The following is a 23,390-nucleotide window of genomic DNA, read 5'->3' as shown; positions in this document are numbered from 1 at the left end:
TCGCCAAACTGCACAAAATACTAACCTTTTTGCCCCCAAGTAAAATCACAGCTAACTCGCACCATTCGCCCATTGAATTTTCAATAATCGAGTTTATTTTGTTACTTCCTTCAACCGTGCTACGGAGATGCGGCTCGGCGTGCGAGCAGAAAAGTGTTTATTTTAATTAACGATAGTATGAGTATTTACAATTTTGAACGAACGGATTGCATTCTTACATAATCGGATGAGATACATCTGTCAATATTATCGAGGCTATCAATTGGATTGCCAATGTCTAGAACGTGTGATTTCCAGAATGGACCATGATAGGTGTTGGTGTTGTGTCCATCAGTAATTATCGTCAGCGGAGGTGCGGTGAATTCAGTCAATAGTGCCATTCGAATATCAGTGTCGGGGACTGGATTTTCACGTAGGGCAAAGCGCACCTGATAGTCGGGCAGTTTGCGTCCGGTGAGGATTTGGTGGAAAATGAGGTCTTCAATGTCGCCATGTGATGGTTGTGGGCTTGAAGGTGCTTCATCTTCTGATTGTTCGCGATCTTCAGATTGAGATGGTGGTGCCTCTCTCTGACTTGATTTTCTGCGGCCGGTTGCACTTTTACCTTTGCTGGTAGATTGTGCGGCGTCTCGACCCTGTGCTTCAGAGCGGGTGGTTCGAGTCGTGGTCGTGGTGGTTCGCGACGGGCGTGTTTTCTTCGCTGGTGGTGGCTCAATGGTGACGAGGGTCTGAGGTGTGGAACCTTGATCTGACGATTGGATGTCGTTTTTGCTTGTTAGCCATGCGTAAAGATGCGAATAATATATTGTTTTGAGGTCAAGCCACAAATCTAGAGATTTGAATGCAAGTATTTGTCTGAACACAAGCTAAGGTGAAGAGTTGCTATAGAAAGGAAAACTGGTTACATACAAATTTACCCTTGATGGCAAAACAAGTTATTTTTCCGATCTTTATTTCATGTGATATAGATTAATCTTCATTATTTTTTGTAGCACTCAGTCCATTTTAACAGAGGTGCCCTCTGCAGAGAATCTGAATCCTGTTTAAAGTAATGGAGAAGACTGATCTATAGGGCTAGTCAAGTAAACGCGTTCATGGACAACTGACGTTATTCCATGGAGTAAAATCAAAGACAACATGCCCAGCCAAACCGCACTGTGCATGCATTGGATTTTGACATTTTTTTCCATTTTACATACTTGTCCAGGCAATTAGCATTGTGGTGCGTTCACTGATTAACATCAAAGTGAAATTTACTGAAAGCACCCACTACCAGCCTCACAGCTGTCACGCTTGGTACTGTCCTAAAGTGTGGAAACTGCGTAAAATAGAAAATCGGAAACCGCTGAATAATAGAAAACGGCATTACAACAATGCCAAAGTTTGCTTTCAACTTAAGGGTTTATTTTTATGTTTGGCTTTAAGGCTAAAACATTGAGCCTTGGCAAATTTACTTGTCCATATAACAAGAGCTTGTTCTTTTTGGACCAGAGCTGCCTGGCACCAACCTTAAACTTGTAGGGCAACAAAGCTTGATTTCAAGGCCAGGCATGATAACAAAAGAACCTTCAAAGACCATCAAAGGAAACTTAACAACATGTTTTCAAAGAAAAACAGCTTATTTAGCAATGCCATCAAACTTTGTAGGTTGAAAAATACCGCTTGCAAAGTTGTATTTTTCATTGTTAATGTACAAAATCCAGAGAAGTGCCCTCATCAGGGGAATCATCTAACTACTCCAGGACACTTTTCTATGCTCTTCCCAAAAAGTATAATTGGAAAAAGACCGGCGCATCACGGTATATATAGGGTGGATAAGGTAATACAAACAGAAGCATGCATTGCCTCTTTGAAAATGGCTCTAGATACACCAGATCCCGAATTTAGCCCCATCAATTAACTTCCTTTCCAGCATAAAAAAGATTAGTCAAATTGGCCGCTGTTGGCCAAAAATATTTACTGAAAGCACCCACTACCAGCCTCACAGCTGTCACGCTCGGTACTGTCCTAAAAAATGGCTTGCTCACATTGGCTTTCCTCCTTCGAAAGCTGTTGTTCAACAACTGTCGCTATGGTTTCGATGCAAAGAGAATACCGCTGGCAATTGGGGCACCAATTTTGAAAGTAAATGGTTCAGCCATATATTGACTGTATATCCAAAGTAAATTCTGTAACACCTTATAAAATCCACCCTGTATATCGGGCGGTAGCTTAATTTTTTTTCCAAGGGTGTCTAGTTTTGCTCTTGCCCAATTCTTTAGTGAAGTGTTATTAGATGAAATCTTCTCTTAACAACACATTTTTGTTTAAGAAATGATTACTATATGAAAAAAAGCATCGACCACCTGCGAAATTCATCAAAGGGGCAATTTGGAGTATTTAGTATTCTGACATCACGTTTTCAGTACACATCACATCTGAGGACATTGGTTTGAAATTTATATACTGGTATGAATGATTTTTTCCTTCCTGCCCAGAGTATTTTGCGATCAAACGGATTTTTTGAGTATGATTTTGGTGCTTTAGTTGCGTGAGTATGAAAATGTAGCATTGCGTTAGATGAAAGCTTTCATTCAATCCTCACCATACTTGTAAACCAATAAGCCTTCCTTTTTAGGCATATACCAAGGTTAGATGTGCAAAGGTGAAAACGTATTTTTCAATTAAAAACAAAGTTACAAATTGTGGTCATGAAACCAAAGAATTGGCACTCGTTTTTAACTACCCTGAGATTTTTCATGAAGCCCCACCTTTGTGGCTTCCAAAATAACAAGACCAAGCCAAGCCAGTCACAAGCAAAAAGGAACAGAGTGGCCAATAGTTTGTGCTTTTATTATGGATCATTATTGAAGTTGAAGATTGCATATTCTGTTCCATCCATGTGCGCATAGCAGACGTCCAAAAAAGCCTTGTGGGCTGAAATGGGGGTTTGTTTTTCTTGTTCCAAAGAGGGGTGTCTTTAGACATGTTTGCTCATCTAGTGATGTTAAATGATTTTTGATACGCTATAACATTATTCTAAGTTTGTGAAGTAAGAAAAAGTTCATTGAAACAAATTCACACTGATAGTGGGTTGTGCTTGTTACATTTTACAAACAGAGATTTAAGCTTGGCTTGTTTCACCAATGCAAATAACAGTCTAACATAGTTTCATTACCTTTACTCTCAATCCATTCCTATGTAATCAGCTCAGTCTAAAACGGGACAGGCAGAGGTAAAAACAGTCTGGTGGTCTTCTTTGCATTACTCAAGGTGTAGATGATTTTGTAAGAGGAATTCTTTCTTATGTCACCTACATAAGGATCAGGGTCAGTTTCAACTTTCTTACTCATAATTTCTTTGTCAAATGGAGTTTGTAACAAAAAAGTGACTATTTCATGCAAAGCAATTATTCTTCATTCATTAGATGTTGATCTGGAAAAGTAAAGTCGCTCAGTTTTGATCGAAAAAAGTCAAAAAATTCTTATTTTTTTGCCCTTGCGTCAAAGGGAGTTTGCCTGAGGACTTGAAGGAAGGTGACCAGATACCTAATTTAGTTTGCAGGCAAAATACAGATTATTGTCAGAATGCGTGACCAGTTGCCTGTACCAATGGTAGGGTATCTCACTAGGTGATTCTTCTCATGGATTTTTTGCTTCACTTTGTTGAAATGCCTTAATTATGCTCGTTTCATGCTCCACAAGTTTGTGGGGAATGCAAATTTGGGAAGGTTGGGGAAAACATTCAATTGTGGAGAAACCAGTGTCTCTAAACAACTGTCAAGAAAGTTGCGCTAGTTGTTTGTAGTCAGACACAAACAATCGTACTATTTTAAGCCTTATTGTACAACAAAATGGGTAAAACTTTGCGTGCACATTTATATTTTCATTTTTTGACATTTTTTATGACTCCAGACACCATTCACCCACAGTTTCACGTGACATTTATGTCCCTTTGCATGCTTCTACATCAAAAAGTTTATCTTTATGTCTTTTTTTACATGTGAGGTATGTCCAGGAATGACTGGGGACATTTTAATGTCCTGTAATGGCTTTCAATCGTGACATTTTGAGCAATGAACTTTTTTCCTCCATGTGAATGAGTAAGAAATTCTTGACTGACCTGAGTTAATTCTTGAATTAGATCAATTTTGATTAACAAATGCTCATTTGGCCGTTTCATAAACTTACCACATTGTGGCAAAACTGACTTGGTTCCATGCACATCATTTGAGACTGGATTCTTCGTTTTTTAATGTCAGATTAATATTCAAATGTCCTTTGAGACAAAGAAACATTTTTTGAAGTTAGATTCTTGCTTGTACCATGTATTGCAAAATAAAGAGTTTAATCATTACACAAGTATTTACTGACCCTGATATACTTCCAAACTCAAAAATATCATTTCCTGGTTGAACTTCACTCCAGGCCAATTTGGCATTGTCGGCAAGACTGATTAAAGAGGTTCGGCATTGGACTTATTAATGATTTCGTTCAACGCAATGCTGCAAATCTGACTTCTATCTGCTGACGACCTTTTTCAAAAGGAGAGGCAATGCCATTTAAATTCTTACTCCGCTGTTGTTTTTTCTTGTTTTTCGTTTGAATTTGGTGCAATTCAAGAAGTATATTGAGATATCGACGGAAAGCCAAGTAAATCTCCCAACTTCAAAAATGAATTTCAAGTGAGGCCATTTGGATTGGTCAGATTGGTCTGATTGGTCAAGTAAATGTAATGTTAAGGAATGTAGAGACGATGAACTATTATTTAACGATGAACTTTATTGAGGTAAAAATGGCGGGATGAGGCAAGTAGGAAAAGTGAAAAGCAAGCTATTGTGTCCGTCGGGGAGCTTCTCCGTAGTAGCGAGTACATAGAAGGAAATAACCGGTTAGGCAGGTTTTATGCGTGAAGGTGTTGGAAATAGTGATGAATATAGATTGGAGGATAGGAATGAATAGGGCTAGTCAAGTAAACGCGTTCATGGACAACTGACGTTATTCCATGGAGTAAACTCAAAGACAAACATGCCCAGTCAAACCGCACTGTGCATGCATTGGATGTTAACATTTATTCCATTTTACATGCTTGTCTGGGCAATTACCATTGTGGTATTGAGCCAATTTGATAGTGCGTTCAGTGATTAACACCAAATATGCTCATTTAGTAGGGTTTTGTAACACAACTGCCTCAAAATCACTTGATTATTAAAAATTCAATGGGCGAATGGTACGAGTTGACTGTGATGTTTGTCTTAGTTCTCTCTCCCCAAAATGCCCAAAATCAGGGAGCCGGACCACATTTTTCCTTGAATTTCCTTTACTTGACATCCCCTATAGTGGGAAATACATGTCCTTACATGTAAATACTTAGCACTGAGCTTTTGAGAAAACTGCCCAAGTCATAGTTTACGTATATTTGATGTTATTGAATCATATTTGAATGTGCTAGTTTTCGTCCAACAACCGAATCCTGCCATGTTTACTTAACGCCGGTTGAAGTTGGGTGTTTTACTAGAACTTTCCGTCGATATCTGAATATACTTCTTGAATTGCTCCAAATTCAAACAAAAAACGCAAGAAAAAATCACTGGAGCAAGAATCTACATGACATTGCCTCTCCTTTTGAAAATAGTCGTCGGCAGGATTAGAGCACACATTGTCACCTAAAAATGATTCAGATTATTTTCTATTGTTATGAAATTCAGCTTCTTGGATCTTCGAGGCTGCGCCCGTCAGGGGTCACCTTTCATGCTCGTACTCTTCTACTAGAGAGCCATTCGGTGACACTAGAAATAGACCAAGGGAGCTGAATTACTCGGAGAAGGCCATAGTTATATTTTTTTTATACTCAGACTTTTTTCTCTTACCAGAACTGCTAGTGATCGCAAGATGCCATTAAAATCACCAAAACTTCTATTTTCCTCGATTTTGTATTGACAAGCTGCCAAGGTAAATGATTCTTCCCCCTTGATTTCGCAACTCACAAAAATAACCTTTTTGCCCCCAAGTAATTATTTTGACAAGTTTTGTTAATTCCAGCCTTCTAGAGATGGGCGCTGCAACGGTGAGGGAATATTACAAATGCCCCCACCCCCCATTCAATATAGCATATCACATAACACAATTTCACAGAATCACAAGATCTAGTCAAATAGATCAAATTGGTCAAATTTGAGACCAACACCAAGCTTTGGGTACTAAGGAGATGAGAATGAGGTTACGCAGCAATTACCAAATAAGAAGATTGAAATCTTTGGTCTGCTCTCAATCAGGTACACTGGTACTCTGAAACGATCGGCTCTAGTAACAAGTAAGGTAAAATAATATGCCTTTTACAGAGGCAAATAAAGTTTGATAATTCATTTCTACATTTCGAAAAGTGGCTCAAAGTCACTCTAACAAAGAGCAGGCTATGTAGCTGAAAGGACATTCACAGTCCATCTATTTAGAATTTAACGGTGTAAACACTTCTAGAGAACTAAATTCCATAGTTTATTACTACATTTCGAAAAGTGACCCACACTCACCCTAACCAAGAGCAATCTATGTGGTTGAAAGGGTATTCACAGTCCATATACTTAGAATTCACCGGTGTTGAAGGTTGAAATATACTGTGCATTATGCCATTTTGAATTCAAATTTAGCTTTGCCAACATGCTGAGGGTGGACGCTGCGCTTTCAAGTTAGATGTATTTCAGAGAAATTTGGGTTGCGTGGTTTTCTTCGTATCTTGCGCACGTTATCAGATATGGTGCGAGAAAAAAGTCGAGACATAGTTATAGGGTTACTTTTTGTGACCTATGTTTCCAATATTCCGCTAGCAATGCCACATGCCACTGAAAATGCAAATTGGTAGCCCTAGTCGCAACCTCCCGTGATTATTTATTAGATCACATCAGTATATATCACCTTCCTGACTCAATAATCAAACATCTGGCATCTGCATCTGCATCCTTGGCCAGATGTAAAAAAAAAGAGTGAAGAGAGAAAAATCTAGCGCCTAAGAGATACATTTGGCCACGTTGAGGGCTCCCTAATTCATCGAGGAAAGCCAGATTAGTGATACAGTGAAATTTTATTAAACCAGAAATTTAAGATGTTGATTCTCGGCTTTAGCGTCCCCGTCAAAATTCCATTGGTTCATGGCCCAATGTTTCTAGTTTTAGGGTGATTGCTGATGGTTGTACAAGTTTGAGCTGGAGGGCTTAGTAGCGGTCCAAATAAGAAAAACTAGTACAATCAGCGCTCTTAGTGCCGATCTGTATTTTGTAAGCAATTTATGTGTGGTTTTGAAACAATTTAGATGAAATGGTGAATCTCATTATTCTGCAAGCTTCCATTGTTCACTTATTTCAGCTCTCCTCCTTCCAATCAAAACCTTTCTTTAAACGTAAGTTTCTTCGAGGAATAGTCATGTTTAGCCAATCTAGTACGGCCAACTGAAAAAAACATCAATTTGGCGTTTGTTCACTTTATTTGATGAGCAAGGCTAAATTTGGGGTTGATCACTAATTCGCTTAGTATCCAAAGTCCGTCAGGGAAGCAACTGGATATTGATGTCTTAGCTGATTGTTTGTCTTAGATATAAAACCGCACGCCAATACATTGACATATGTCGTAAATGGTGCACCGACCTGTAGATCTGTTAACCTTAAGTTTTTATAAGCACATTCAGATAGACCGTCAATCTCAAGTTTCGACCCAGGTCAACTCCACGGCCAATTTGAGATAAGAGTAGGGAAGCGAATTTACAGCAGAATGCAAAATTCTTCCGCCCCAGTACTGCCACAAATTAACACAATGAAGGAAGGAAGAATTAGTTATGGCTGATATGATGATAGTGATAGCATTGAAGCAAACAAAGAAATGTTATTAAACGTTCTCCACAGCAATATGGATCTTCAGACAAGTGGTGGGCTCCGCAAGAAGAGTTCTCACATTGTTTTCAAAAAGATCACGAATTCGGTTGAACTCCATGATGTCTCTGGGCTTTTCACTTAACCAAAACTTGTCAAACTCGACAAAAAGATACGAGTAAAGATGATGGAAATGATCCAAGGTGGCTTTGGCATCGGTCACATTGAACATGTGGCTTTTGGCACATCCTTCATTCAGGAGACGGTAAGCCATATGTGTCAGGTTAATGCCCACAATAGCAAACGAATATCTGAAATTGACCAATATGTTTGTTTTTCAATGCATGGCACAGTGAAATAGAGGCAAGGTGATCAAGCCAATATGGTATTTCCAATTTTGTTAGAACGATTCGCACTTGGGAATCGAGCTATTGAGAAAGCGTTACGCATTTGGCCTAAAATTGCCGGTCTGCCGGTTTTAAAGCATTACTTTTGAGGTTTCAAGCTGGAAATCGATTTATCAGTCAGAATATTGCCTCAACAAAGAAATGAATTGCACATCGATAGTATCAGGATCAAATTTGACAGGTTACGATTGAAAAAATGGACACTTTTGAGACTGACTCTTGATATAGACAAAGATATGAGGGATGAGCTGAGAACACAGGTTTGGTTCAAACTAAAGCTTGTCTCAAGAAAATCATAATCATGTTTGGGAGCGTTTTTCAGAACCAGTAACCATGAGGAAAAACTTAGGTGTGTTAGAATGTTTATGTCTAATGTATATGTATAAAGAGTGGGTGATATACTTTGAAATCCAATTTTATGCGATAACCTTTTTGGGTTGTACTTTTTTCTTTGAGTCTTAAAGTACATTGCCGTGAAATAGGCGAAATTTAGCATAAATAATCTTGGCATGGTTTTTGTGTACCATTGTTTGGTTGGAAGAGGTAAGTAAATTCAATGGCGTTGTACCCCCATAACTAGTGAATTACAAATTCAATCTTCTTTAGATTATAGGGCAATGTGCCCTAAAACCGAATGCAATAATAAAGGATTGCCTTAAAAACTTAAAAGTGTAGTTAAAGTACATCATGTGCTTTTTTTTGCACAGTTTCTCTTGGTTTCCTGATTTCAAACTTACCCCAATTCATGGTTATGATTTTCTATAGGTATTATCTATTTTTTCAAACCAGGCGTGATTTTTTTTCTTGAGAAGCACCAACAAAAATTCACGCAAAAAAGAACAAAAAGGGGTAAGAAGTAATGGTGGTCTTTGAAGGCTCTCCTGTTTTATTCAATTTCCAGGAAAATGTGGGCTCGAACCCCTCTACTACTATATGAAGAACCATATAAAGGTTTAGAGGGAGAGGGAGGTAGAGAGGGATAAAAACGGAGAGGAGAGACACATCAATCATGCTAGATCAGATCGAACCATGCGGCGAAGCGTTCTACACGTGAAAACGATCAAGCAATTTTATTTTGACGAATAAAAGCAAGGCCGAAATTCTACCGTACGTGGATTGCTTTCAACATTTTCCCTCTGTATAATCTTACCTCACAGAAGGCGTAAAGGTGTCAATTGAGGTATAAAAACTGCAAAAATGAATGGTTTTCAGTGGATTTTTGTTGGTACTCCCTAACAAGTTTTAAGATTTTATTATTTCGGAATTCAAAACATAGGTCACCACTTACCCATGCTTGGGATGATGGGAGTGCGATAATATGTGTTTGGCGGTGGAATTGTATTCGCGAGCAAAATATCTGAAAGAAAGCCAAGACGTAGACAGGTAATGACGCTTGGTTCTCTTTGATCTTTCCTCTGCAGACATTCTTGAAAATTTTTCACGAACGGTTGACGTTCAAAGCTAGCCTCAAAAATTCCAGGCCATCTCATTCTGCACATTTATCAAGCCCTAAGAATGGAAATGGGAGGCCTTTTCCCAGAACTTCGTCAAGCTTTTGTCCACGTTCAGTTTATTTGGATCGACGATTCGGGACAGACAATGCCACCAGAATCCTCCAAAGGCTCTTGATGTCATGACTGTAAGACGGTTTCTCGGCCAAAGTGAAAATCGGTCTTTCTCTCCAAACGGTGCGATGAGTCGACATGGCTTTATGCGGCGATTCCTGACCAGAATATTGAACCAAGTTTGCCTCCTCCGAGGTCAAAAAGCTTCAGGCTACAAATCGACACAGATCCAATAAGAACCCAATACAGCCAACGTTGTTCCAATAGACCTCCAGCCGTCAATCAAGCATAGAAGAGGCACGAGAAACCCAAATAAAAGGAAAACCATACAACATAAGGATATTCTTAGCGGTAGAAACACTTGACCGACAAGATTTGAAAAACAAAAGAGGAGCTAAACATAACACGTGTTTGGACTTAGTTTAGAGAAATGTTTGACGCTTTGAATCTAGCAGTAAAGACTAAAGGCACTGCCTTTGCTTCCCGTGTCTTTCTCTCTTCGGGTTGAGAAAATCCCTCTTGATTGCAATCTTAAGCACGAATAAACCTCAAGTGGGGATTGGAGGTACGGTAACTGGATTGGGACGGGTTGACCATCATTGGGTTACCATTGCCGACTGTTTCACCATTGTGAGGTCGAGGGTAGAAATAAGTCAGATTGCCGATGAGGTAGGTACCATGGAGTCCATGCAAACAATCTCAATCAAAACAGTTTTCTTTTTTACAAGGAAGGAAGTGGCTAAACAAAAATAGCACAACTTTATGAGTTCTTGTCGAAAGTTGTATTTGATTGCAGTAGTGCTTTGTTGATCCCAATTTCGCCAAAACGACATTTTTGGGGGCAAGTCTCATATTTATTTTTAGTCTACGTAGGTTTTCATACGTATCTTGCTGAACAGGGGGAACCAGAAGCACTTTATGAGAAGGGAGATAATTGAGACCAACTCGTGGGACGATAAAAAAGAAGATGGCTAAGGTCCAAGTAATCTTGCAAAAGCCTGAAGGCCCACTTGAGTAACATTTTCTTGCGTTATCGTGACGTGTTCCCTCGGTTAAAATGAGTTCACTTCAAGGCATTTATAACCAGGGCTTGTATTTAGAATACAAAAATGGGACAAGGTGAGATATTGCACATCAACTACAATCAACAGCCTAAATTTTCAACGAACTGAACGCTTTTTCTCTCTCACAAGTGTACCTTTGTTGCATTGAATTGAAAATAATTGAAAAATGGAGCTTTACAAATGTCTAAATAAATGAAATTCGGCGACTTACATGAGATTTTCCAGACCTAGAGTACCCATGCCTCTAAAATCTGTCTTTGGATCCTCGCCTTGAAATCCAATGTTTTGCCATTGCTTCGTCTTCCGGGTGGTCAATGGAATACCGGGCTGAAGGAGCGCCCAAAGTTGTAGAAGGGTGCGCTCGTGCTCCAAATTTTCAGAGTCAAACCCTTCGGAACGAAGCTTTTCCACCTCTTGAACCAGTTGCTTGTAGCCCCAAATTTGGCGAAGACAATGACGTAACGACACCTCAAATCTAAGACGATATAGAAATTGGCTGATCAAAAAGGCTGCCCATGGACCGATCTAGTAGAAACTCACTGTCGGTGGAGATCCCTTTTAATTCTTTTGGTCACAAGAATAGTGTTCACCGCATTTACTAAAACTTCTTTCTCTGTTTGCGTGGATTTGAAGGCACCTACGGAGATTTGTTCATCGAGGCTCTTAATCACTTTGACTATGTCTGGATCACGACTCAGGATCATCGAGTTTTCTAAAACAAAAAAATCAAATTGATTTTCAAATCCAGAAATGCGATTATGAGATTTTGGATCACACATTGTAAATGTCAACTTTAAGCACGTACCTACACCACAAGTTCGAGGCCCACCCTTGGGCTCTCCGTAGCAAATCCGCTGAAGTTCACAAAGGCGAGTGGTAAGGCGTAAGAAGCCTTTGATGATTGGACGGAAGTACCAATAAAAGTACGAGATCAATTCGTGGATGAAATCCATCGTGATTGGCCTAGTTTGCATTCATGTCAAGAGATCCTGCTAGACCCCATGGATTGGAAATCACCAACGGATCAGCTGGTTTGTCACTACTTTTTTCACTACATGTATGCCAACTCGTGTAGAAGGGATTGTGGCTTTCACGAGAAGCACAACTCAAGAACAATTGTCTATTGTGAATTGTCTTTCTGTCCCAACCACAACAACCCATCTAGCCGCATCCTTCTGAAGCCTCTGGAACGGTTTTCTCCTCTCTCACACTGCTCCCAGTTTTCATTGGAACCGTGTCGTCATGGACGGAACAGATGCGAACGAGAGCGAGGAGGAACTCCCTCTCCCTGTCCTCGGAGACTCGGAGACTCGGAGAGCGCGTTTGGCCTTTCTGAACCCACGCCTTCAGCGACACGACAAGTGGCGATAACACGTCCAAACTGAGGGCCTGCGCCCTGAATCTGCTCAAGGGAGACTACCTCCCACGCCTGGTTTGATGGGTCAGGAACTAGCTAAGGCCACAAGGAGAACTGGAACTGGCATTGGGCACCGGCACTCAGAATTTGACTGACGTGGAACATACGTCGAGCGAGCGAGCCCACTGAAAACATGAACGGTGGCGGTCGAATTGGCGCCTGGAACAAGCCCATTGATTAAAGGATACATACTTAAGAGAAGCATTTGAAGGGTTTACTGGGTTTACTCCATGCTTGGGGGTCGCTTTTTTCAGCTGCACGAGTTCATTGGCAATGAAAGCGCGGACCAATGCGTTGCAGGAGTCGTTGATGGAGGATATTCTACTACTACTAGTTGTGTGATCACAAATGTACTGTGCCGTTCACTCATTTTGTTGCTGGCTGTGGAGTCTGTGAAGTCTGTGACCCAGCCAGGAAATCTGAGTTAGAACTCACTTCAAGCTGGCCAGAGACGACTATCGCCACTGCGCCGAGTCCTCGGTTGTTACGACTTCCTCTGCTAACACCACCGCCAGCAACCCGACCAGGGTTGAACCCATTTCAGACTGACATTGAGTTTAATATGCAAGAGCCGAAGAAAGAGACCGTAAGGAAACTCCATGTTCGTTGTCAAGGGGTCTAGAAATCAGGGCAAGATATTTGATCGACATCTCCACCCCATGGTTACCATGGTATTTCAAGGTTGTGGTCTGCGAACGAAACGTTAAGGCACGGTCTGATACAATCCTCTTTCCCCTCCTAATCTTATTCTGTCTCTCTATGTCGCGGACGAGGTCTTAAAATAGAAACAACTTCAAGGCAACAACCAAGCTTCCCCTGGAACTGTTTTAAGGGCCGTTTGATCTTGAAGCGGCCAATGAGCCTTTGTCCTCCCACGCTTTCCCACCAGCCCAGAGAATTTCTTGAACTTCCCTGTAAAGAAAACGCTCATTGCATGCTGCATTGGCAAAATCCTGCACAATCAAACGACCTCTATGGTTGGCGGACAAATCGTATCAAACTGTCGCAACGGAATCATGTTATTCGACAACAATCCAGAATCAGTACACACATTGTCAGCAAAACCACGATTGCAATCATGGGAATAACTTGTGGGTCAACGAGAGCTATTCGTTCGATTGACTGATTTTTCTTTCAATCTGGTACTCGCTGTACACCGTCGAGGCCGTATCATCCTCCTTGGTTAAATCTTGATGAACCTCCCACAAAGACTTGAAATATTTTACGGTTTTTACTCGGAGTTCCAACGTTGCCGGCTCGTCACAAACCATGATGGTCCTCGGGTGTTGTTGCAAGGCAGAAACGGTCCACATATGGTTGATCCCCTCTTCGATAGCCTGAAGATAGTATTGTTACCATTAAAATATTAATTGTCGGCGAATCGATTACAGCAAGGGAGAAAGACCTCTACACAACTTCCATTTCTTTTACGAGAACCGACTGCACTTATTATTGTTCATGACTATGACAAACGCTATTCATTGGCTGGTTACATTTTCCTCCGCTTCATACTGAATGCAGTGCAAATTTGCAGAGATATGAGGGAGATCTGTTTTGAGAAGCGCACAATAAACGGCACAGTGCGGTAGCCACGCAGATTCTCGAACCGCAACATGAAAATGTATCAGACAATCTTTAAAACAAAGGCACGAAAAGGATCTCCGACGTTTCTTCAGGACCAGCTCGTAAAATGTTGGTCAGAAGAGAGTCGGGTCTTGACTATGCGCCTCTTCTCTGCTCTGACCGTTGTGCATTGCACTCTTGTTGAATGAGGCTGAAAAAGGGTTCCTGGCCCAACCAAGTCATGACTGCGACAAATGGCCCTCAGTTTTTACTACCGTTTTGAATGAGTTATAGAGCTGTAGTCTAATTTCTGCAAGAAAATGAAACGGGCTTGCTCCGAAATCCTTCGCCTGCGACAATGACTTTTGAAACAGCTTGTCTCTACATACATTGATTCCGGGGGGTAAACTCAAAACTGCGAGCGGCGCCCTTTCCCACACAACTTTACATTGTTTGAAAATGCTCTGGAAAATACTAGAAATCAATGAAATGAAGTGATTATTCGTACCTTAGAAAGTGCCAAAGCCTTGTGTGCTCCCGTGATGAGAACCATGACTTCTTTGGCGGCCATGACCGTCCCAACACCAACCGTCAAAGCTTGCTTCGGGACCAAGTTCATATCTCCGCCAAAAAACCTAGCATTAGCCAGAATGGTTTCCTAGAAATTCAAACACGTTTTAGATCATGCTTGTGCTGAACTAAAAGCCAGGTGAATGCCAAAATACTTGGTTAAGAGTTTTGACCCTCGTCTTAGACACCAACGAAGATCCTGGCTCATTGAAAGCAATGTGACCGTCAGGTCCGATTCCACCGATAAACAATTCGATTCCACCAGCTTCTTCGATTTTTTGCTCGTAATCGAGGCATTCTTGCGCCAGATCCGGGGCGTTGCCATCCAAAATGTTCACATTTCCTGGGGCAATATCAATGTGCTGAAATTATAGGGTTAGATTTTAAGGATCATCGGCAGGAGTTGTGGCAGGACTTGCCTATGAATGAATTTGAAGTGGAAATGGAAATGCTAGACAACAAAAAGTTGGCGGGGATTCATTATTGAAAGAGATGATATCAAAACTGAGTAGGAATGATAATTAGGCACGTTTGATATTTCAAAAGCCGCTTTCACTTGCTGTCAATTCTGCAATGAATGACAAACATGAGTATAATGTAGTTTCAGACACAAAAATGTTGAATTCAAAAAAGTTATAATTTTAGCATGTCAAGTCAGGCGTTTTAGATGCTGTTTATTATAATTTAAGATCTACCCTAGTTGAATTGCATTCTTTTTTCTTTGATATATAACGCTTGTACATATATCAGAAGTAGTGAGAGCTATGCATACCTTGAAGAAACTATTGAACATGTAATGATGATAACTCTCGGGATGATCTCGTGGCAAGCCCACGTATTCGTCCATGTTGAACGTTTTGACGTATTTGAATGATACTTTGCCGGCTTTGTAGTGTTGGATAAGGGCCTTGTACATCTTCAGTGGGGTTCCACCCGTGGGTAGACCCAGCACAAAGTATCTATCCTTGGTGGGCTTAAATTCGTTGATCCTTTTGACCACGTATTTGGCAGACCAATCTCCCACACCATCGTCATCCTCCAAAATGATTAAACGCATTGCTGAAGTTCTACAAATCAACGTTAGCGTCAACTGAACTGAGATACCATTATTATTTCTTCTCTTACCTTTGCCTTAAGTTTGACTTTTAAGAGGGAATCAACTTTTCGAACTCCACTCAGCTGATGCCGATCGATGACCTCCGGAAGACTGGCGAGTCGATCTCAGCTAATGCGTTAGTTCTACGTAGTTCTACGTACTTACGGCATCCTACAGACACTTGTTTTCCAGACGAACCACTCCGTTCGCTCGTGAGGACCGAGACAGGGACAACATAGAAAATATATCAACAACCTACGAGGTGTGGACCCACTGGAAGAGGACGGTCAGAAGTGCCTCGACCGAATCTAATACCAATGAAAATTGCAGTTATTTAGTTGAATAAGCTTTGATCTTACAAAAGAATTCGATTCCTGAATACCTTTGATCCAGTTCCCCCCCCCCAAAAAAATGGGGCTTCCTGCAGAATACCTTGACAATAAAAGATAACTGCGTTAGACAGTACATTTGAATTCTATTACATCAGAGTGACCCAATTTTTATTGCCTCGAGCTCCTTAAATGTCAAAGCAATTGAAAAAGACGCGAATCAAGGATCAAAAGGCACAAAGACACATAGATATTCACATTGAAAGCGATTAAAAAGTGATATTTCATACCCCCTTTGACATTGCTGCCTTTAATTGCATTTGGTAGATTGCATTGGAATACCAGACAGGAATGCCTTAAATCTGCATTTTGATTTGAATTTAATTTCAGGCATGACTTATTTCGTTCTAGTTGCCCTGTACATAACCTGAAGACTTGATTGGACGCATCTCTCCCTTTTTTTCTCGGACACCATCATTGTTTAACTTACTTCCCTTTAATATTCTAAGGGAATCCTTAAGCATTGTTGATCAGGTAGCATCTTTCATGTCAGACTTGAACAAAATTTTATACAGCATTCCAGATTAACCCTTCAATCAAAGGCTAGCTCGGTCTACCAAGTCAAATTTGTTGGCAGACCAAAAATCATATAAAGATTAATGGGTAAAAATGAAGAAATATCACCTTTCATTTTAATAACACTGGGGATAACTTCCCCTGTTTGGGTTTGAATAGCCCGTGGGAAAACAAACCAAACCCACAAAAAGGGATATAAATTTTATCACGGAAGGCAACAATTCTTCGCTTTCTCTTGAAATATTCTAAATGTTTCGTGATGGTAGGTTTACCCATCGTAAGCATATGTATTACTTCATTTCTTTTGAGTAATGTGGTGTGTACTCCTGATCAATAGGTCAGCCGAGGCACGGGCCTTCGTTGAAATGCCTCAAAGCGACTGTATTTCTGGAAACTTCCATATATATGTTTTAGTGGCAAGACAGTTATCATGGAAACCACAAACTGGAATCCTCAGTGAGTCAAACGATGGGAGCAAGTACGCTATACGTAATGGAGTCATCATAATTACACTGTCAATTGGTGTCGCATTCTGCATTTCATGATTTAATTCCCACTCATCGTGTTTAAATCTTCATTCTCAAACTTCAGGCTCAGAGCTGTAGTGTCGCAAGTAAATGGTCCAATAAGCAGCGTTGAAAATAGCAAAAGCCAAAGGGTAAATGATTTTGACCGTCCATTCGATAGTGTAGGCCCATCGTTCTTTATCCGAGGGTAAAGCTGGGTCCCTTGGAGCCAATGGTGAAGGCGTTGAAATAGTACAATTGGCTTGTCGCCCATCCTGCAAGACGGCAAAATCTTGCCGAGTTGTTAACCTTGATAAGCAAGCCACTTTCTTCTATTTTAAACACGAACCTGGCCAGAGCCTCCTCGTGGAGAAATGAAATCGGGATGCAAGGATTCACCCAGACGTTTCTCCTTGTGCATGGTAACCGACAATAGTTGAGCCGGAGAAATCGTTTTGAGACTGGCTTTGCCCGTTTTTCCACGGATGTGGGCGTCCATTCTTTTTTGCCAAGCTGACCGACTGGTTAGATGCAGGATTAATCCATACTCAGCCAACGACGAGAATACGAATAAGATGCAAACAAATACCCACAGATCGATAGCTTTCATATACGAAGCTTGCGGTGTAATGTTTCTGAAAAGATTTTTCACATATATGAAGGCGATCATGAGTTTAATGTGGCTGACCAACTTGGAAACCTGGAATTCCTTTTCATGGGATCGGAAGTCTCGTTGTCCATCCCTCTAAGGATAACAGACAATAGAAAGAATATCTCTCGCTCTATGGTTTTAGATCATACCTGACGGAATTAAACATCGAGGTTAGGGTGAGCAAAGTCGTCACACACAGAACCATTCGCCCAGGAACAACATCACTGGGAACCACGAACGACAACCAAGCCACTGCCACGTAGATAACGCTTGGGATGTAGGTTTGCGTTATGTGGTACCCAAGGTACCTTCTGAGTTCGATTCGAATGCCCAAACCCGGGTATTTGATACCTGAAACCTCATAAAATGAGAGTAAGATGGTTAGGGGAAATCCTAGAACGTGGTTGGATGAGAATTACCATCACTCGTGTACGTGAACTCGTAATGTGCTATCTTGACATTATGATTATCCAGTACTGTATCGCGCTTCAGGAAAGGTTTTCGTCTCCACGTATAGTTGTTGTATTGTAAGCTGTATCCAACTAAAGACAATAATTCGATTATGAGATTTTTTTCCATGATTGAGGTGTCTGAAAATATCGCTTGTATTGGGCTTACAGCTTTGCAGCTCAAGCCTGCATGTTTGTTGATCCATTGGATAGATGTGGAACGACATTGGGCAGCCAATTGTGACCATTGTCCTATATTCCCCCCAAAATGGTAAGGAGTATGAAACAGTTAAGAGACTGGGAGGGGTGTCATCCTTACATCATGGTGTATTTAATCATTTTATCCGGCGTAATTCTCAAACTAGCCGGCTTCCGAATCAGATTAACAGTTTTGGAGTCTTTGGCGTGGTGGAAATAGCTGTCTGGGGACCAGAATTCTCCGATTGCCTCGGGTACCAATTCAATTGGTTTTTTAAAATCGGCCTCAAGTCTTGAATCGTACCAATAATGCGACAGACGCACTTCCAACATGATTTCCTGAATAAGAAAATAAGCCATCACATAAATTTACTCCGTCGGCTTTTTAACAAACGTAGGGCAAATATTTTTCAAGGTTTTTAAAGGATTCGCGCAAGCTCTTGTCAGTCCTCATGTCAGAACTGGCATTGCTTATCTGGAAAATATGGGTATCATGTCTAGCTTCAGTGTCCTTGCCGGAGCTACAATTACAAATCTTAGTCTAATCAAGTAAAACAGAAAGCAGAATGATGATGGCCTCCTTATCCACTTGTCCAATCCAACACAAAATGTATCCCCCTAAGCAGATGATGGTACCCATTATCGTTAGTTTCATTACACTTACAGTACATTGTAACCGTGGAGTTCTTATTAGTACTGGGGCAAGTCCTTTGATTTTTTTGACCTTTTGCCGGACTCACAATTGTTAACATTGTGGCAACGGAGGAACGGATAGAGGGGTTCATATTTTTGATACTCTCTCTAATACTTGTTAAATGGCGCAATGTCTACAATGAAACTTTCCAGTGGACTTGAAATGGTCCTCTATAAAGAGGCCTAGAAAAAGTGAGTAGAGTTACTGCAATATGCTTCATCATTAGTTATAAAAAGTCGTTGGTTGTTGGATAGGCTCACCTGCATCTTTGATGCTGCCAAACTTAACGTCTAATATTTATACGGAAGCCGGTTGGCAGTCGACACAAAATGTCACTCTTCTAAATTTACGGTTATTAGTAGGCACAAGTCTGACTTCTAGGCCTTTGACAAGGCAAAGCCCCACTGCATGGCGTAAACACAAAGAGTAGGTGCAATAAATACAGAACATATTCTGATTGGTAGCAGGCTTTCACCTATGTACATGAAAAATGTACTAAAATGTCAATTTCTTCTCCCAATGATTCCTGAACAGGTTTAGCGTAAGGTCTAATTGTTGGAGGTCAATTGCTATTCTGCAGTTGGTCCTATGTTAGAAACGAAAAGAGAGAGTTCTTTTTCATAGATAAAGTTCTCTGCTTAACTCTCAAATAACTTGACGGTTTATTTTCAAGTCAATCTTGAAAGTTAGCCATAATTTTGAAGCAAATTGAACTACGCAAAAATTTTATTCCAAATAAGCACTTCATACGGCCAAAAGATCTTGTTGAATATATTAAATTGTCCAAATTTAAGCCGTAATCAAAGCTTAGGGAACTTAGGATATATGTCCAAAGTTATGTAGCAAACACTACGGTAAATTCAAATTTTCGGTCTGCTCTTGGTCAGCCACATAAACTTTTTCGAAATATTGCTCAAAGTTGCTCTGACCAAGAGCAGGCCAATTTGACGGGAAGCTCGTTCGCAATCCAAAATTCTAGAAGTTCGTGGAATAACTAGCTTATCGCGCTCTAATATGTGACAAAATTTTAAGCCTTACTTCTTTTTTCTCATCCAGCTGAGGGATACTATAAATATCCATAGTGATTGAGATCTCATTTGGTGTGTCTAGCAAAAAAAAAGACAGATATGCTTCATTTCTGATATTCTTTTCGTTCAAATCTAAACTTACCATCGTCTTTTTGAGGTGGAAACTGTCGTTTGTCGTAATCATCTGGCAAAAGGTGAATTACGGATGGAAGCCTATTTCCATCAGCACCTCCACTATCTCGGTCAAGGGATCGAACAGCCTTGTCCAAAATACGATTCTGTTGCATTTCGACTTCCTCAAAACGATTCACAAACTTTTGTAGAGCCATGCCAAGGCTAGTCAAATTATTTATTTGACCTTTGCCTTCACGGGCGAAGGTTGCATTGTCCGGATTAAGAGGCTCACTTTGGATCAATCGGGATCTCAACAACAAGACCAATAATAACACAAAACAAAAGTATTTTGACATGCTGAACGAGAGGAAATTCAGTTCAACGATGTAGTCAGGCACACAGATGTTGGTGTATAGGTGCTCGAACGAAGGGGAACTGAGAATGTAAATTCTATTCAGATGAAATTTGAATTAAGTAGGAGAGGCGTACTCGTCCGAACCATTTCATTCGATCAAAATAAGCCAACAACGAGCTGTCGTTTAAATCTCTTCCAACAAGTCCACTTACTGAACGCTTTGCTAAACTGAGCCTACCGTATCAAGGCTGTGACTCAATCTTGTTCTTTTGTATGTATCGAGTTAAAATCCCAGATGACAATATCAGCTCAGCCTCAATTTAAACGATTCCACTACGAAGGTACGAGTTATGGGGACATTTGTGGCGTTGGGAGATGAACTGATTAGAGTTTCAGACTCCAATCCACGGGACTCAAGTAATCATCTACCCCATGCAGTATGCTTTAAACATCTATGCATGCATTCTTAATTTGGAGTAGCGAATTTCGTTGCCATTTTTTTTTAATTTTTTTACGTTTTTTAGCCGATGCTTGGGATTTTTTCCCAACAAGTCAAGTTATGTTTTATAAAAAAAAAAAATATCTTTGAAAGCATTCAACTTAATATTTTGAAAAGTATTTTCCAAATATTTAGCCTCTTTTAGAATATGTATAGAGTAATAGTACTAAATGATTTGCATTGCTCTGGAGTAAATATTATTTTATTATTTTACATCTAAAACTTAGATCTTTTCCTATTGTCGACTAATGGTTGTTGAAGAATTGCAACCAATACACTAAAAGTCATAATGGAAATGCAGTACTTGAAATTTTGAAGCTGATAAAAAAGTTTCCGTTAGAAACTTGTGCCTTCAGTCATGGAAACACGGACGGCTGGGAAATTTTGCACAACATACTAAAGCTAGAGGAAGATGTATGTCCCTCTGAATTAGGTTTTTTAGCCCAACGGAATTGGAATGAGGACATATAAACTGGGCATGAACCGTTACCAAAAAAAGTAACGCGTTACCGTTACCGCTATCGTCACTTTTGCAGAAAAAGGGCTTAAAACTGCTAATTCAATGTTTTACACCGTTTTTGAACGTTTAGTAAAAAAAGAGGTGAAACAGATGAGGAATATACAGGGTACAGGGGTTATTTGGATCTATTTTTTTTTATTGTTAGTAAAAATGTTTCACACGTTAAGGGTTTCGAATAGAACAAAAAAAAATTGAGAAAAAAAAATCGAAATTCCAGATTCAAAAGATCTTGATGGGGATAACGTGAAATACAGCTTGCGTTTGACGTCCAGCCACTCCGTTGATCAAGCTTCTGAAGCTTCACAATAGAGGCCTTCAAGGCCATGACGTTGTTGGGGCAGGTCGAGAACACCTCCTTCTCCGAAATCTCCAACAGGTGAGTTGGAGGGCCAGGTTTGAGGTTCCCAAAATTCTACACAGTTGTCTTACAGAGGAGCTTTAGCCTGCATGGTCTTTCTTTGATATGTGAAGTAACGCATTGTTGGACTTGAACGCAATCACTACCCTGTGTAATTGGCCTTCTCCAAGATCTCAGAGATGGCCTGCTTGCAGAGGAACTAAAACTAATGCTCCGGGTAACGTGTCTCCTCTGGGCAAGGTATGGGATTGGTGTGATCGATGCTAACTGGGAGGGGGGGGCCTTGAACTTCCCCGTGACTTTGGCATTCACCTTCCAGCTGTTGTACACGTTCTAAACCATTTCCTTGTGATGCTTCAGAAGCAAGTATGATCAAGGTAGTGGCTGGATGTCCCGCGCAAGCCGGATCGAGGGTCACATTCCAACTTCCCTGTTTCATGAATGGCACTCATTGTTTGTGAACTATTTGAAAATAACTAAAGACTTACGTAGGTCTACCAGCCTTAACCTCAAGGTATTTCAAGATGTCTACCTTCTCATTTCGTCGATTTGTGTGTTGTTGAAAATTGCGTAAATTTACCTGATCGGCCCTGTATATTTATACAAAGCCAATATTTTTGTCAAAAGAAAACCCCCAGAAGACACGGATTGAACCATCTTGAGCAAGAACTACCATGGGAATAATCTGCAAATTAAGATTGGCATGTTTTCTTATTTTAATTGAAAAGTTTGGCTCAAATTTTTCAACCTTAGCGTCCCCGTCCAGATTCCAGGCGTTCATGACTCAGCCAAGTTCTCACAAAGGATGGGGCCTAATTATGGCAAAATCAAATCTCTTTTTAGGCACAATTACTCTTAAGAACTGCAATCATTTTTCCCTTTTCATGTCACTATTGGCGCCCATTGCAGTCATTTTGACATTCATTGGAGACTCTATTGAAGGATGTACAGTAGACTGTGCTTTTAATTCTATGGAATTCCCCACCATTTGACAGGCATCATATTTCCTTTTCTCGTTTTCTCGATTGATAAGAGTTTATCAGAAAATCAAAAACTCTGGTACCATCCTCTTAATTCATTGTTCTTTTGGATCAATAGTCATGATGATGCCTGTGAGATTGCCAAGCTTAACCAATGATTTCTGGGATCTGTTTTTTTAAAGCTTGTAACTCGGAGTTTGAGGGTTGAACGTTAACGGGTATGAAAAACACTGGCCAAAGCGCTGAGCGGATGCTCATTCTGGGTAACGTCTAAGCCTAAACCCAGAGGTACGAGCGGTAAAAAAACTCGCCTGCGCTTAACCAACGAGACCTTCAATTACTGCAGAGGAGTGGCACCGGTAGAGTTAAACCACCCAAATGCAGTTTGGAGAATATCGCAATGGAAAAAGGCAGAAGTGGATTATATTGTTCAAAATTGTTGCAAAAGGCTAGTAATCCTTCGTTCTTTGCAAGCTTAATAAGGTATGCAGTTATGTAAGCAGGGTATTTTTTATACCGAAAAATATAATCACTTTGATTTCCATTTTTTCATAGAAGTAATCTAAGTGGTTACACTAACCTAACCTTAAACCTAAATAGGCAGCGTGAACAA

At 40.4% G+C, this 23,390-nt stretch overlaps 3 protein-coding genes across 8 annotated transcripts; all 3 read right to left on the bottom strand.

Moving 5' to 3' along the window:
• Positions 1-7,436: 7,436 nt before the first annotated feature.
• LOC131877412 (ELMO domain-containing protein 2-like) lies at positions 7,437-12,660 on the bottom strand. Of its 4 annotated transcripts, none has more exons than XM_059223060.1 (7): positions 12,483-12,660; positions 11,679-12,415; positions 11,414-11,585; positions 11,085-11,348; positions 9,533-9,601; positions 9,395-9,433; positions 7,437-8,148 (listed from the first exon to the last, which is right to left on the bottom strand). In XM_059223060.1, exons 2-7 carry the CDS (start codon positions 11,845-11,847, stop codon positions 7,854-7,856), a joined length of 1,008 nt encoding a protein of 335 aa, XP_059079043.1. In that variant the 5' UTR covers positions 11,848-12,415; positions 12,483-12,660; the 3' UTR covers positions 7,437-7,853. The 4 variants fall into 4 exon arrangements, with proteins under 4 accessions (XP_059079043.1, XP_059079045.1, XP_059079044.1 ...); XM_059223062.1 differs by having other exon boundaries at positions 11,679-12,449; positions 12,509-12,625; XM_059223061.1 differs by having other exon boundaries at positions 11,679-12,660.
• Positions 12,661-13,285: 625 nt separating this feature from the next.
• On the bottom strand, positions 13,286-15,726 carry LOC131877413 (glucosamine-6-phosphate isomerase-like). Of its 2 annotated transcripts, none has more exons than XM_059223066.1 (5): positions 15,549-15,726; positions 15,196-15,482; positions 14,579-14,785; positions 14,362-14,511; positions 13,286-13,627 (listed from the first exon to the last, which is right to left on the bottom strand). In XM_059223066.1, the coding sequence occupies exons 2-5, from the start codon at positions 15,478-15,480 to the stop codon at positions 13,397-13,399; spliced, it is 873 nt and encodes a 290-aa protein (XP_059079049.1). In that variant the 5' UTR covers positions 15,481-15,482; positions 15,549-15,726; the 3' UTR covers positions 13,286-13,396. The 2 variants fall into 2 exon arrangements, with proteins under 2 accessions (XP_059079049.1, XP_059079048.1); XM_059223065.1 differs by having other exon boundaries at positions 15,196-15,490; positions 15,549-15,725.
• A 1,061-nt stretch (positions 15,727-16,787) lies between these two features.
• LOC131877411 (gamma-aminobutyric acid receptor subunit gamma-1-like) lies at positions 16,788-20,740 on the bottom strand. Of its 2 annotated transcripts, XM_059223058.1 has the most exons (8): positions 20,094-20,740; positions 19,962-20,029; positions 18,351-18,568; positions 18,201-18,283; positions 18,002-18,124; positions 17,732-17,933; positions 17,280-17,565; positions 16,788-17,205 (listed from the first exon to the last, which is right to left on the bottom strand). In XM_059223058.1, exons 1-8 carry the CDS (start codon positions 20,419-20,421, stop codon positions 17,005-17,007), a joined length of 1,509 nt encoding a protein of 502 aa, XP_059079041.1. In that variant the 5' UTR covers positions 20,422-20,740; the 3' UTR covers positions 16,788-17,004. The 2 variants fall into 2 exon arrangements, with proteins under 2 accessions (XP_059079041.1, XP_059079042.1); XM_059223059.1 differs by lacking the exon at positions 19,962-20,029 and having other exon boundaries at positions 20,094-20,739.
• Between the last annotated feature and the right edge of the window lie 2,650 nt (positions 20,741-23,390).

This window comes from Tigriopus californicus, chromosome 3, assembly GCF_007210705.1.
Source record: "Tigriopus californicus strain San Diego chromosome 3, Tcal_SD_v2.1, whole genome shotgun sequence".
Classification (NCBI taxonomy): Eukaryota; Metazoa; Arthropoda; class Copepoda; order Harpacticoida; family Harpacticidae; genus Tigriopus; species Tigriopus californicus.
Note: the sequence above shows the minus strand (reverse complement) of the source record. Positions and strands in the feature narration are given on the sequence as shown.

Excerpts from the sequence above, each read along its gene's own strand:
- LOC131877412 (XM_059223061.1), bottom strand. The coding sequence starts at position 11,847 with ATGCAAACTAGGCCAATCACGATGGATTTCATCCACGAATTGATCTCG. Across the intron at positions 11,586-11,678 it reads GCCTCGAACTTGTGGTGTAG|AAAACTCGATGATCCTGAGT; the intron begins GTACGTGCTTAA and ends TTTTTGTTTTAG. Across the intron at positions 11,349-11,413 it reads AAAAGGGATCTCCACCGACA|ATTTGAGGTGTCGTTACGTC; the intron begins GTGAGTTTCTAC and ends ATATCGTCTTAG.
- LOC131877413 (XM_059223066.1), bottom strand. The coding sequence starts at position 15,480 with ATGCGTTTAATCATTTTGGAGGATGACGATGGTGTGGGAGATTGGTCT. Across the intron at positions 14,786-15,195 it reads TGTTCAATAGTTTCTTCAAG|CACATTGATATTGCCCCAGG; the intron begins GTATGCATAGCT and ends CTATAATTTCAG. Across the intron at positions 14,512-14,578 it reads GGGTCAAAACTCTTAACCAA|GAAACCATTCTGGCTAATGC; the intron begins GTATTTTGGCAT and ends TTGAATTTCTAG.
- LOC131877411 (XM_059223058.1), bottom strand. The coding sequence starts at position 20,421 with ATGTCAAAATACTTTTGTTTTGTGTTATTATTGGTCTTGTTGTTGAGA. Across the intron at positions 17,934-18,001 it reads GTTCACGTACACGAGTGATG|GTATCAAATACCCGGGTTTG; the intron begins GTAATTCTCATC and ends ATGAGGTTTCAG. Across the intron at positions 17,206-17,279 it reads CACGAGGAGGCTCTGGCCAG|GATGGGCGACAAGCCAATTG; the intron begins GTTCGTGTTTAA and ends GCCGTCTTGCAG.